General features: G+C 46.0%; 1 protein-coding gene across 4 annotated transcripts in view; it reads left to right on the top strand.

Annotated features, from left to right (window-relative positions):
• EXD1 (exonuclease 3'-5' domain containing 1) overlaps positions 1-13038 on the top strand; it is a 36615-nt gene extending 23577 nt beyond the window's left edge. For all 4 annotated transcript variants that reach the window (XM_062205658.1, XM_062205657.1, XM_062205656.1 and 1 more), the window contains 5 exons: positions 1764-1868; positions 1949-2029; positions 5646-5789; positions 7818-8009; positions 11689-13038. In XM_062205658.1, the coding sequence (XP_062061642.1) occupies positions 1764-1868; positions 1949-2029; positions 5646-5789; positions 7818-8009; positions 11689-12309 (1143 nt within the window). In that variant the 3' untranslated portion in view covers positions 12310-13038. The remainder of the gene's footprint in view (positions 1-1763; positions 1869-1948; positions 2030-5645; positions 5790-7817; positions 8010-11688) is intronic.
• Positions 13039-14719: the final 1681 nt, after the last annotated feature.

Raw genomic sequence — 14719 nt, 5'->3', positions numbered from 1 at the left:
GGAGTTAGGAGCTGGATGTGAGAATCAAACGCAGGTGTCTCAACCATTAGGGAAAATGCCTCCTATTCTCTACTCAGCACAGCCTCCCCCGGGGCCCGGGATATGTGGGGTGGTTTCCTGTCCCCCAGCTCTACTGTGATTCTCCAGCAGATGCCAGAGAGATGTCCTCTCAGTGCAGTTCTATTCCAACCCTGTCTACTAGGAAATAGTTCAGACCCCACAGGTTGAGGGCTGAATCCCATACACTAGTCATAATCACCGGTTCTGACTTGTGCTTCTGACCAACCAGCTATAAGTCTGGGTTCACACAACCCCCCCAACAGGTTCAGTTAATTTATCAAACAGCTTGCAGAGCTCAAGGAACACTTTGCTTATATTTGCCCACTGATTATAAAGGATGCCAGTGAATACTCAGGTGGAAGATATATATATAATATATATATAATGAGGTTATGGAGCAGGGCTGTGCCACCCTCCAAGAACCCCCACATGCTCGGCTGTCCAGAAACCCTCCACACTAAGACCTTTGGAGTCTTTATGGAGGCTTCATTAAGGAGGAACAACTAATCAAATCAGCAGCCATCGGGGATCAACTTGACCTTCTGCCTCTTCCCCTCTAGAAGTTGGTGAGGGGTGGTAGGGCTAAAAGTCCTAACGCTCTGACCATTCCTTGGTCTTTCCTATAACAAGCCCTGCATCCTAAATCTACTTAGGGCCCCCAGATGTCAGTGATTTCATTAGCATACAAAAGACACAGCTTTTTATAAGCTCTATATCCAGAAACCAGGAAAAAGACCAAAGATATATTTCACAATATCACAATTAGAATGCCATAGATGAGACTGATAGACATTAAAGTTGGAACTGTAAAAAGTGAGGGCCGATTGGAGGGTGAACCAACGGCAAAGGAAGACCTTTCTCTCTGTCTCTCTCTCACTGTCCACTCTGCCTGTCAAAAAAAAAAAAAAAAGAAAAAGAAAAATGAGAAGTAGTCTATAAAAGTGATCTACAAAATTTTGACTGCCATATTATAGTAAGAAAAAACTGGATTGACATAGTTACCTAATAGACACACATGCATCAAAATGTATATGTAAAGAAACTATCCATTCCTTTCCATTCATTTAAACAGAGCCAGCAAACAAAGCTGAGCTTGACCCACTAAATTGACCCTTATCCTAAAAACAGGTTCCATATTAATACAGCCATTAAACTAACATTAACAGCAGTGTGTGCTTTTTTCTCCTCTTGAAAATCACAATGATTGTCTTTCAAAATCAACTTGAGGGGCTCATGATGGGGAGTAGCAGGTTAAGCTGCCATTTGTGAGGCCAGCATTCAGTGTGGCAGCCAGTTCAAGTCCCAGATGCTCCACTTGTGATCCAGCTTCTTGCTAATGGCCTGGGAAAAGCAGAGTAAGATGGCCCAAGTGTTTGAGCCTCTGCACCCATGTAGGAGACCCGGATGAAGCTCATGGCTCCTGCTTCAGCTTGGCTCAGCCCTGGCCATTGCAGCCATCTGGGGGAGTGAACCAGTGGTTATAAGATCTCTCTCTCTCTCTCTCTCTCTGTCTACTCCTCTCTCTCTGACTTAAAATAAATAAATAAATCTTTTTAAAAATCAATTTAAATCTATTTTCCCAAAGAACAACTGAATGCCTGTTTCCCTAACAGTGAATGTTTTGTCACCTTTTATTCCTGATCCTTGTGTCCCTCCCCAGTTCTTCCTTAGTGTCATAAGTGTATATGCATGGTCTGTTGCAGGTGGCCTCAAATAGCCGAGTTTACTTATTTGACATTTTCCTTTTGGGACGTCGTGCTTTCAACAATGGCCTTCAGATGATATTGGAAGACAAGAGAATTTTAAAGGTAGGTGTGTGCCTTGATTCCTCTGCTGGTAGAATTAGCAGCCTGATTCTAATGGTCGTCTCCATGCTCTGACTCCTTAGGTCATCCATGACTGCCGTTGGCTTTCTGACTGCCTCTCTCATCAGTATGGAATTATGCTGAACAATGTCTTTGACACTCAGGTACATGAAGGGAAGCGCTGAATTCAAACCACCATGCATAGCTCCTGTAGGAAACAGGCCTCATCTGTTGAGTGTTTAAATCTCTCCTGTGGTGCTGGTGCCCCGTTCCTGCCCACTTCCCCTGTAAAATGCTTGTACAGTATATGGGAATGTTTGGTGAGCTATAAAAGCATTGAAAGAAAGTAACCTAGTTTTTTTAGGACTACGTTTTCCTCAAGTTGCTCCAGAACTTGTAAATAAGAAACAAGTTCCATACTCCATAGCACATTCAAAAGCTTGAGCAATTAGGAAATCTTTCAGAAGTCTGACATGGGAGACTTGGTGTGGGATAAGCAATCACATCTCTGCCTTTACCATGAGCATGTCGACTAAGACAAGAGGGCATTTAGCTGGAGGGGGGCAGGATGTGCCCCAAAAACCTAAAGACGTGTGATTTGCCACTCATCCCTGGGACCTTAGAGAAATGGGAAATCCCTGGACTATAACAGCCTCTAGTTTTCATTCTATTTTCTTTAGGATATTCTAGTTTGGAGATTTATGCCAGTGAAAGGGAGGTCTTCAATACACAAGCCCAGATCCTTTGGAGAGGAACTAAACTAATGACTTGGCCAGTTTTGAGCAGTGATTCCTGACCGTTTAGTTTCGTGTTGCTGTATGTGGGCCACTATTCTGCTGTGTCTGCTTGCCTGTTAGTCGGAGCTTCCCTCAGGCCCTCACACCACAAGGTGTAATGATGGTTTCTGTGCTTACTCTGAAACTGAAGAGTAGCTCATTGTTCCCTTGAGGTCTTGGCTCCTGCTTTTTATGTGATCTGTTCTGACTTAATTTTTATTTGTTTTTTACTTTATTTGTAAGGCAGAGACCAAGAGAGACTCCCACCCGTTGATTCACTCCCCAAATGCCTGCAACAGTCAGAGCTCAATCCAGATCTCTCATCCATGTGGGTGGCGGGGACTCCAGTACTGAGCCATCACCACTGCCTCCTGGAGTGAGCATTAGTAGGAAGCTGGCCCAGAAGCAGAGCCAAGACTTGAAACCAGGCACTCCATTATGAGATGTGGGCATCCCAGGCGGTGTTTTCTGCGTGAAATATCTGCCTCCAGGCTTCTTGATTGGACCTTCGTGTGTTGTCTAATGAAGGCTTTGGCATACCGTTCCATGTTTTTCGTTTCAGACTTTCACCCATTTGTTTTCCCTTAACGCAGTGTGTTGGTTTTGCATCGTTGCTTTAATAAAGCTCCCCAAATCCTGTGTTGGTGAGGATTCTTCCGGAGGCTCTGTGGGGAGATTCTGTTTCCTTGGCTTTTTCCGTTTCTGGTGACCATTTGTACTCCTCGGCTTGTGGTCCACTCCGTCTTCTTCAAAATGCATTGCTCGCACTTGTGCCTCTGTCAGCCAGTCTCCTCTTCTGACTGTAGTAGATTCTCATAAAAGAATGCTAGTGAATTTGCTTGTGGCCTACCTGGAAAGTCGGGATAATTATCTCACTTTAACAGCCTTAATTTCATCACAGCTGCACAGTTTTGCCATATGAGGTAACAGGTTCCCGGGATTAGGATGTGAGTATCTTTGGGGCTTTTTTTCAGCCTACCACACACAGATAAATATTTATTGTGATTTTTAAATAAGATTTATTTATTTATTTTAAAAACAGAATTACAGAGAGGCAGAGAGAGAGAGAGCCAGCTCTTCCATCCGTTGGTTCACTCCCCAGCTGGCCGCAATGGCCAGAGCTTGGCCAATCCAAAGCCAGGATCCAGGAGCTGCTGCTGCTGCTTCTTCTTCTTCTTCTTTTTTTTTTTTTTTAAGATTTATTCATTTACTTGAAAGAGTTACTCAGAGAGGGAGGGAGAGGGAGAGAGGGAGAGAGGTCTTCTATCTGCTGGTTCACTCCCCAGTTGGCTGCAACAGCTGGAGCTGTGCCGATCCGAAGCCAGGGGCCAGGAGCTTCTTCTGGGCCTCCCACTCAGGTGCAGGGGCCCAAGGACTTGGGCATCTTCTACTGCTTTTCTAGGCCATAGCAGAAAGCGGGATCAGAAGTGGAGGAGCCAGGACTCAAACCAACGCCCATATGGAATGCTGGCACTGCAGGCGGAGGCTTTTTCGCTAGCTACACCACAGCACCAGCCCCTGTGATTCTTATTTACATTGATTTTCCTTAACAAAACTTTGCCAGAGTTACAAAAAGATAATAAAAGCAATTCTTGAATTCTTTCTTTCCATAGTCCCAAAAGGAACTAAACAGTAACAATCATAAGACAGACAAAAGAAGCAGAAGAGAAAGTAGACAAAGATACATTAAAACAGGGTGACTGGGGCCAGTGTTGTGGCACAGCGGATTAGGCTGCTGCCTGTGTTGCTGGCATCCCGTATCGGAGCGTAGGTTTGAGTCCTGGCTGTTCCACTTCTGATCTAGCTCATTGCTAATGCATTTGGGAGGCAGTGAATGATGGCCCAAGTACTTAGGTCCCTGCTACCCGTGGAGTGCCTGGCTCCTGGCTTAAGCCTGACCTGGCCCTAGATGTTGACACATTTGGGGAGTGAACCAGAGGATGGAAGTTTCTCTCTCTCTCTCTCTCTCTCTCTCTTTCTCTTTCTGTCACTCTACCTTTCAAATAAGTAAAAATAAATACATCCTTTTTTTAATGTTTTGTAGAATTCACCAGTGAAGCCACTTTGTCCTGAGCTTTAATTTGGGTGTTTTTCTTTCTTTCTTTCTTTCTTTTTTTTAAAGCCAGATGATCTTTTTCCTTTTTAAAAAAATTTTTGGAGTAATTTTTGACTAAACAATTTTAAATGTCCTAATGGCAGGCCAACACTGTAGCACAGCAGGTTAAAGTCCCGACCTGCAGCACTGGCATCCCATATGAGTGCTGGTTCTATTCCTGGCTGCTCCTCTTCTGATCCAGCTCTCTGCTATGGCCTGGGAGAGCAGTAGAAGGTGGCCCAAGTCCTTGCGCCTCCGCACCCACGTTGGAGACCTGGAAGAAGCTCCTGGCTCCTGGCTTTGGATCAGCTCAGCTCTGGCCATTGCAATTATCTGGGGAGTGAACCAGCAGATGGAAGACCTCTCTCTGTCTCTACCCCTCTGTAACTCTGTCTTTCAAATAAATAAAATAGGCCGGCGCTGTGGCTTAACAGGCTAATCCTCCGCCTTGCGGCGCCGGCACACCGGGTTCTAGTCCCGGTTGGGGAGCCGGATTCTATCCTGGTTGCTCCTCTTCCAGGCCAGCTCTCTGCTATGGCCCCGGAAGGCAGTGGAGGATGGCCCAAGTGCTTGGGCCCTGCACCCGCATGGGAGACCAGGAGAAGCACCTGGCTCCTGGCTTCGGATCAGCGCGGTGCGCCGGCCGCAGCGGCCATTGGAGGGTGAGCCAACGGAAAAGGAAGACCTTTCTCTCTCTCTCTCTCTCTCTCACTATCCACTCTGCCTGTCAAAAAAAATTAAAAATAATAAAAATAAATAAAATAAATCTTTAAAAAGTCCTAATGGCATTGTCTATCATGAGAATTCCTGGAGAAAATGATATTTAAAGACATTTTTCTAAATATACTTCTGTCTTGAGATTACTTTCTGCCTATATTTGACCTGTTTGCCTTTTTTTTAATACCACAGGTAGCAGATGTCCTTCAATTTTCCATGGAAACAGGTGGCTTTCTTCCAAACTGCATCAGTACTTTGCAAGAGAGTTTAATCAGGCACCTTAAGGTAGCCCCTAAGCATCTCTCCTTTCTAGAAGAGAGACAAAAATTGATTCAGGTGAGTGTTAAAGTTGCTTCCTTTGACGTGAATTTCCCCAGTGTTTTGAGAGTAGGATTGCCAGCCTATTATGTAGAAAAATGAGGCTGCCTATCGTACATAACCATTGCCAATGTCTTAGTTATGCCAAATGGGAATAGTTATTTGTGGTCTCAAGTGGATAAAAACCAAGGTCCTCAATTAAAATGTAACCTAGAGCCAGGTGTTGTGATTCAGTGGGTTACACTGCTACGTGGGTCACCTGCACCCCATATCTAAGTGCCTGGTTTGAGTCCCGACTACCCTGTGCTTCGAATCCAGCTTCCTGCTAATGCTCCATGGAGGCAGCAGATGATGGCCAAGTGCTTGCTTGTGTCCCTGCCACCCAAATGGGAGACCTATTTGGAGTTCCAGGCTCCTGTGTCATCCTGGCCTAGCCCCAGGCTGTTGTGGGCATTTGGGGAGTGAACCAATAGATAGAAAATCAATCTCTCTCTCTCTCTCTCTCTCTCTCTCTCTCTCTCTCTCCTGTGTCTGTGACTCTGCTTTCAAGTAAGTAAATAAATAATCTCTTTAAAGAACTATACTGGGGCTGGTGCTGTGGCTCACTGGGTTAATCCTCCACCTGCAGCGCCGGCATCCCATATGGGCACCGGGTTCTAATCCCGGTTGCTCCTCTTCCAGTCCAGCTCTCTGCTGTGGCCCAGGAGGGCAGTGGAGGATGGCCCAAGTGCTTGGGCACCTGTACCCGAGTGGGAGACCAGGAGGAAGCACCTGGCTCCTGGCTTTGCATCAAGTGTAGCTCTGGCCATATTGGCCATTTTGGGGGTGAACCAATGGAAGTAAAACCTTTCTCTCTTCTCTCACTGTCTAACTGTCAAATAATTAATAAATAAATAAATAAATAAAAGAACTATACTGAAATAAATTTTCAAGTTGGGGCAGGGGGAATCTTTTGTGGAAACGGATTAAGGCAGTGGGACCAAAACCATCCCAGCTGTTTCTCCCAAAGAAGGTAATTTTCTTTAGCTCCCAATATCCTTGCTTGCAAACTTAGGTCATGACCATACTGACTCCAGCTTGGGTCATATACTCAAGTCTACTGCCTCCAGCTGTGAGAATTTCTGATCCACCTACCTGCCTGCCCCCACTTCTCTCTCTCTCACACACACACTGTATTTGCACGATTGTGTGTGTGTGAGTGTGTATTCATTCACAAGACTAGCAACAGTGTGAAAGCAGGGGTGGGCATTTGGCCCAGCAGTTAGGATGTCCACATCCCAAATCAGAGTGCCTGGGTTCAAGTCCCACCTCTACTTCCAATTCCAGCTTCCTGCTAATGCACACCCTGGGAGGCAGCAGGTGATGGCTCAAGTACTTGGGTCCCTGCCACCCACATGGGAGACTGGGATTGAGTTCCAGGCTTCTGGATTCTTCCTGGCTATTGGTAGTTTGGGGGAGTGCATCAGCAGATAGAAGGTCTCAGTCTCTCTGTTTCTCTCTCTCTCTCTCTCTCCCCCTCTCCCTCCCCCCCTCTTCTACTCCCTATCAATCTGCCTTTTGATAAAATAAGTAAACCTCAAAAAAAAAAAAAAAAGGAACTAAAAAAAGAAAAAAGCTAGTGTGAGAGGCAGGCGTAGTGGTGCAGTGGGGTGGGTTAAGCCACCTCTTGGGGTGCCTACATTCCATGTTGGAGTGCCTGGCTCCAGCCCCCACTATTCTATTTCCAATCCACCTTCCTGATAGTGCTCATCCTGGGAGGATGGCTCAAGTACTTGGGTCCCTGCTGCCCATGTAGGAAACCTGGATGGAGCTTCTTGTTCCTGGCTTTAGCTTGGTTGTTGCAGGCATGTGAGGAGTGAAACCGATGGAATATCTCTCTCTCCTTCTCTGTGTCTCTTTCCAAACAAGCATTCCTTAAAAATAGTGTGAGTGCGGGGGTAATAACAGAAAAAAGTGACAGTGTCTTAAGTTAAGCAACACTCAAAACAGTTTGTTTTCTTTAAAGTTTTGCTTACTATTCAGAGAAAATTAATTTGGTATCTTCAGGAAAACCCAGACGTGTGGTTCACACGCCCTCTTTCACCCTCTTTGCTGAAAATTTTGGCCCTGGAAGCCACCTACCTGCTGCCCCTTCGCTTGGTGCTGCTGGATGAGATGATGTCGGACCTAACTACCCTGGTGGACGGGTACCTCAACACCTACCGCGAAGGCTCCGCAGACCGGCTCGGAGGCACAGAGGTGGGTGCAGCTCTGTGGGTGTGCCTGCACGACCTCCATTCTGGTGCCACTTTTCACAGCTGCAGTGACTTTCGTGAGGCAGGCTTGGTGATTAGTATCCTTGATGGTTCCACAGCCTGGGCTTGATCCGTCCCCTTGAACACCTTCTCAGGATATTGTTTCCGGGAAACATTTCTGTCAAAGTGTGGGTACACGTAAGATTACAGTAGTTATTTTCATGCTGCTAGAGTATTATAAGAAAACTATGGATCAAGGGTCCAACATTGAGGCATAGCAGGTAAAGCCACCACCTGCGATGCCAGCATCCTATGGGTGACAGTACATAGATCTGCTGCTCTTCTTCTGATCCAGCTCCCTGCTGATGACCTGGGAAAAGCAGCAGAAAATGGCCCAAGTGTTTGGGCCCCTGCCACCCATGTGGGAGACCCAGATGAAGCTCCTGGCTTCAGCCTGGCACAGTGCTGGCCATTGAGACCACTGGAGAATGAAGGAGCAGATGGAAGATTGATCTCTTTCTCTGTCTCTCCCCCTCTCTCTAACAAATAAATAAGCAGGATGGAAGCTGCTTGGGCTGAGTTGGTGAGCGCGTGGTGCACAGAGGTGAAGACCTGTGACATTGCTGTCCACCACTGTACACATCACAGCACTGTATACTCGGGCTACTCTAAATTTTTAGGCAATATTATTTTTCAGTAGTAAATTAACCTTGGCTTACTGTAAATTTTTTACTTTATAAACTTTTCATTTTCTTTAACTTTTTTGACTCTTTTGTAATAGTATTTAGTTTAAAACACACATTGTACAGCTGTACAAAAGTGGTTTTTCTTTTTCATTGGTTTTTATTTATTTGTTAGAGAGACAGAGAAAAGTTCTCCTCCACTAGTTCACTGCCCAGATGTACCTAACAGCCAGGGATGGGCTGGGGCTGAGGCTGAAGCTGAGACCGAAGTTCGGAGCTGTGTGTGGATGGCAGGAACCCGATGATTTCAGCCACCACCGTTGCCTGCCCAGTCTGTATCAGCAGGAAGCTGCAGTCAGGAACCACAGGCAGGCGTCAAACCAGCTAGCTACTCCAGGATGGGCTGCAGGCATCTCAGCAGGTGTCCAGACTGCTAGACCACTCACCCGTATTTTCTTTATTTATATCCTTCCTCCTTAAGCCTTTTTCTAATTTTAGTTGTTTTTAACATTTTTAAAAAGCTTTATTTATTTATTTGAAAGGCAGAGTTACAGAGAGAGATAGGGAGAGACAAGAGAAGAGATCTTTCATCCACTGGTTCACTCCCCAAATAGCCGTAACAGCCGGGACTGTGCCAGGAGCCAGGAGCTTCACCAGGGACTGCCACCAGGTTCTCAACTACTTGCACATCTTCCACTGCTTTCCCAGGTACATTAGTAGGGAGCTAGGTCAGCATGGAGCAGCTTGGACTTGAAGTAGGGCTCATCAGGGATGCCCACTGCACCACAACACTGGCCCCAATTGTTTTTAAGCTTTGTTAAAAACTAAGACATATACATACATTAGCTGAGGCCTACACAAAGTTAGGATTAGCATTATCGCTGTCTTCCAGCTCCACAATTTGTCCCACTGGAAGATGTGCAGGGGCACTAACATCGTTGAGTGCTGATCTGCTATGTTAACGATGCTTCCTTCTAGAGGCTGGCGCCGTGGCTTAACAGGCTAATCCTCCGCCTTGCGGCGCCAGCACACCAGGTTCTAGTCCCGGTTGGGGCACCAGATTCTATCCCGGTCGCCCCTCTTCCAGGCCAGCTCTCTGCTATGGCCCCGGAAGGCAGTGGAGGATGGCCCAGGTCCTTGGGCCCTGCACCCGCATGGGAGACCAGGAGAAGCACCTGGCTCCTGGCTTCAGATCAGTGCGATGCGCCGGCCGCAGCGGCCATTGGAGGGTGAACCAACGGCAAAAAGAAAGACCTTTCTCTCTGTCTCTCTCTTTCTCTCACTATCCACTCTGCCTGTCAAAAAAAAAAAAGAAAGAAAAAAATCAAACAATGCTTCCTTCTAGAAAACCTCCTAAAGATGGGGTGGCGCTGTGGCGTAGCGGGTAAAACCACAGCCCTGGCATCCCATATGGACACCGGTTCAAGTCCTGCCTGCTCCTCTTCCAATCCAGCTTTCTGTTGTGGCCTGGGAAAGCAGTAGAAGATGGCCCTAGTCCTTGGGTCCCTACACCCACATGGGAGACCTGGAAGAGGCCCCTGGCTCCTGGCTTCAGATCTGCTCAGCTCTGGCCGTTGTGGTCATTTGGGGAGTAAACCAGCAGATGGAAGACCTCTCTCTCTCTCTCTCTCTTTGGCTCTGCATCTCTCTGTAACTCTGTCTTTCAAATAAATAAAATAAATCTTAAAAAAAAAAATAAAGAAAACCTCCTAACATGCCTGCCTGAGGCTGGTTTACAGTTAAACTAATTTTTTAAAGATTCATTTTATTTATTAAAAAGGCAGAGTTAGAGAGAGAGAGAAGGAGAGCCAGAGATCTTCCATCTGCTGGTTTACTCCCCAGATATCTGCAACTGCAGGATCTGGGCCAGGCCAAAGCCAGGAGCCAGGAGCTTCAGTCAGGTTTCCCACGTGGGTGCAGGGGCCCAAGGACTTGGGCTATCTTCTGCTGCTTTCCCAGGCACATTATCAGGGAGCTGGATCAGAAGTGGAGCAGCCAGGACTTGAACTGGTACCCATATGGGATGCTGGCATCACATGTGGCGGCTTAACCCACTATGCTACAGCACCAGCCCCGTTAAACTATTTTTAAAAAATATATTTATTTGAGAGAAAAAAGGGCAGAGAAAGAGAAATAGAGAAACAGCTCCCATCTATTAGATCATTTTTTAATATCAAACATTCTTAATATTGAATAACATAAAAAAAGACATTTAAGTGAGTAGAGCACTAAGAATTTTTAGCTGTCCATTATTCCTAAATCTTAACAATAGTCCAATAAAACATTAACACTGATTATTTGGCAATCTGTAATATTAGTCTATTGGAGATAATACACATGAAAGAATTGTCAAGGAATTTCGGAAATAAAGGTATATTGAGGAGTTGGCACTGTGGCATAGCAGTTAAAACCTCTGCCCATGGCACCGGCATCCCATATAGGTACCAGCTTAAATCCCAGCTGCTCCACTTCCAATCCAGGTGCCTGCTAATGCACCTGGGAAAGCAGTGGAAGGTGGCCCAATCACTTGAGCCCATGCCACCCATGGGAGAGACCTGGATGGAGTTCCAGACTCCTGGCTTCAGCCTGGCCCAGCACCAGTTACTGCAGCCATTTGGGAAGTGAACCAACAGATGGAAGATCAATCAATCTTTCTAACTCTGGTTTTCAAGTAAGTAAAATAAATATTTTTTAAAAAGTGTCTTAAAATTAAGCTTGTGTTGAGATATAAAGTTTGTATTTTTATCTTTAAATTTCATTCTCCATGACCTTTTTGAAATTTTCTAATGTATGAATGAACATACGCAAGTTATATTCATTGCCTTTGCAACATAAATTGCTAGAAAAACAGTTCTACAGTTGAAGACACTAGGGGGTGCTATAGGAATACATTTGCATGTTCTCTGCGTTACACAATACCAGAAATTACGTTGGAAGTGACTCTGATAGCACATTCTGGAGTTCGCTTGTAACAAACTTGTGTTGGTTTTCTTCCCTTAGCCCACCTGTATGGAGCTGCCACAGGAGCTGCTTCAGCTCAAGGACTTTCAGAAGCAGCGCAGAGAGAAAGCTGCGAAAGAATACAGCGTGAACGCCCAGGGACTCCTGATAAGGAGCGTGCTGCATCCAAAGAAGTCAGTGACGGAAACAGCAGGGAAGGAGGGAAAAGTCAAAGGGTTCTTATTTTGTAAAAATTCTAGGGTAGATCAAGCTCCAGATTTTACATTCCGTGAATCTCGTCAAGGCGAGAAATTTCTGAAAGTGGAGACGATGAATAAAGAAACCACAACAAAACATCCACGGCTGCCTTCTCTAGAGCAAGGAGAAGCCCGAGAGGGGTCCAGCACTGAGGCCGTGGGGTCAGAGAACCCAAGAGTAGCTCAAAACAACCAGTTTGTGATGTGCAAGCAGGACTTTCAGGCGAGTTCTTTGAAAGAGGAGATAGAACAGTTACTGATGATGGAAAACCAGGAAGGCTTACAATGCACAAAGCAAGGTGTTTCAGTGTCTCCAGGTGACACCTCCCATCCTTCCAGAAAATCTGCCCTTCCCACACTCCCTGCCTGTCCTGCCTTGGAGAAGACTGACTCCTGGATAAACCTGTCCCCAGGTCTGTCCTAGAGAATTGCCCTTTGCTGTCAGGGCCACAAGGCGGCTCATGTCCCGGCCTCAGTCACAGGCTTTGGGGGAAATTGTATCCTCGTGCTAGCCCCAACATTCCTGGTATTGGGATTAGGATGGGAACGGAGAAGTTAAATAACGGAGGAAGTACGGTTTCTGATTATGTCACTGTGAGGAAATGTTTCCAGTGGCTGGGATGAATTATTTCTAAGAAACTGGTTTTACAGGACTTGACGAAGGGGGAAAAAATCTTAGGCTTAGTATTAGGAAAAATCTATAATTTAAACGTTTGTTTTGTTCTGTTACTTTTAGGTTGATTTGAAAGGGGGTCATTAAAATTGAGCCATAAATTTAAAAAAAAAAAATTGGTCCCTGACAACTGAACCAGAACTCCTTTCCTTTGGGAAAGCATAGGCTTTATGCTTGAATTGTGACTGTTTTAGTGTCTGATGTCACAGACAGTAAGAATCAACATCTCCATGTTCATTTCTTCCTGTTTGAGTTACTTTGAGAAGGTTTTCTCTGTTTTCTTGCCAGCACAGGGGCCCGGGGCTGCTTTGGGAGTCTGTCTACTTGTCCGCCGTGTAAACTTGAACTCTGTCTCTGTTGTATTTGACTGTGGCTGGGGTGCTCTCTTGGCAAAAGGAAGGCAGCTGTGCAGAACCCTTTTCTGTTCAATACTTGCAAGTCACTCAATTTTTGTGTGTGTAACATACCCAATAAACCTGTTTTGGCATTAGGTTCTCTCATTCCTTAATTGGGTCAGGGAAGGAAGATGTTGGAATATGTCTGGATGTCTAGTTCTGGAGTCCGGTTTAGAAATCTGTAATTTTGGAGCCAGCGTTGACCAGCTTTCCACACTGGCACTGGTTCAAGTCCTGGCTGCTCCACTTTGATCTGGCTCCCTGATGGGCCTGGGAAAGCAGCCAATGATGGCCCAAGTACTTGGGCCTCTGCCACCCACATGAGAGACCCGGATGGAGTTCCAAGCTTCTGGTTTCGGCCTTTCCCACCCCTGGCCCATTCCCTGCCATTGAGGCCATTTGGGAAGTGAAAAGTGAGCCAGAGAATGAATGGATCTCTCTCTCTCCCCCACTCCCCTTTTCTCTCTCACTGTCACTCTGCCTTTCAAATATTTTGATAACTATATTTCTTTTTTTTTAAACTTTATTTATTTACTTATTTGAAAGGCAGAGTTTGATAAAGAGACATCTTTCATCTTCTGGTTCACTCCCCAAATGGTTGCACCAGCTGGGGCTGGGCCAGGCCAAAATCAGGAGCCTCGAACTCCATCAGGGTCACCTATATTGGCGGCAGGGACGCAAGCACATTATCAGGGAGTTCGATCAAAGATGAATGGTGGCCGGCGCCATGGCTTAACAGGCTAATCCTCTGCCTTGCGGCACCAGCACACCGGGTTCTAGGCCCGGTTGGGGCACCAGATTCTATCCCGGTTGCTCCTCTTCCAGGCCAGCTCTCTGCTATGGCCCGGGAAGGCAGCGGAGGATGGCCCAGGTCCTTGGGCCCTGCACCCACATGGGAGACCAGGAGAAGCACCTGGCTCCTGGCTTCAGATCAGTGCGATGCGCCGGCCGCAGCGGCCATTGGAGGGTGAACCAACGGCAAAAAGAAAGACCTTTCTCTCTGTCTCTCTCTCTCTCACTATCCACTCTGCCTGTCAAAAAAAAAAAAAAAAAAAAAAAAAGCTGAATGGTAGGGACGCAAACCGGCTATGCCAGGATGCTGGCCCCAGTAAATCTTAAAAAAACAAACAAAAAATCCTAATTGGATTCTGTTGCAGGAATTATTAATTACTTGGGGACAGACATCTTTGCACCAGCCAGTTCTGTTGTGAGTGGTACTATGGTCCTCCAAACTCCAGAGCCAGTTTAGCGTGGGTTTAAGATAAAGGCAGGCCCACAAACAACGTTTGACCCAGCCCTGTGGTTGCCTTGCCTCATTTGTTTATAGTTCAGAAAGTCAATTTGGGGTGAAGGTGGTTGCGGGCTCACCTTGGGTGAGTGCACTTTCAGGTTGAGCCAAGAACGTAGTTAATCTAGCTTTCCTCTGGGAAGTGTATGAACTCTTATACGATTCCTGGAATTGATTTAGCTTCTTAAGGAACCATTAGGTCATCACTTACAATATACAGGAAGGTACTCCAAATATTCATGGAAAATGCACATATAAAAAAAGCATGGATTTCCAAAATTCTTGCACCAAAATAAACTTTTTAAAAAATTATTCATTTATTTGAGAGGCAGAGAAACAGAAAGAGAGTTCCCATCCATTGGTTCACTCCCAAATGCCCACAACTGCCCTCAGCTGGAGCTGAAGCCAGGTGCAGGCAACTCAGTCTAGGTCTTGCACCTGTGTGGCAGGAAGCCAATCATTTCAGCCATCACCCATT

The sequence above is a fragment of the Lepus europaeus genome, chromosome 11 (genome assembly GCF_033115175.1).
Source record: "Lepus europaeus isolate LE1 chromosome 11, mLepTim1.pri, whole genome shotgun sequence".
Taxonomy (NCBI): Eukaryota; Metazoa; Chordata; class Mammalia; order Lagomorpha; family Leporidae; genus Lepus; species Lepus europaeus.
This window is presented reverse-complemented; position numbering and strand designations above follow the sequence as displayed.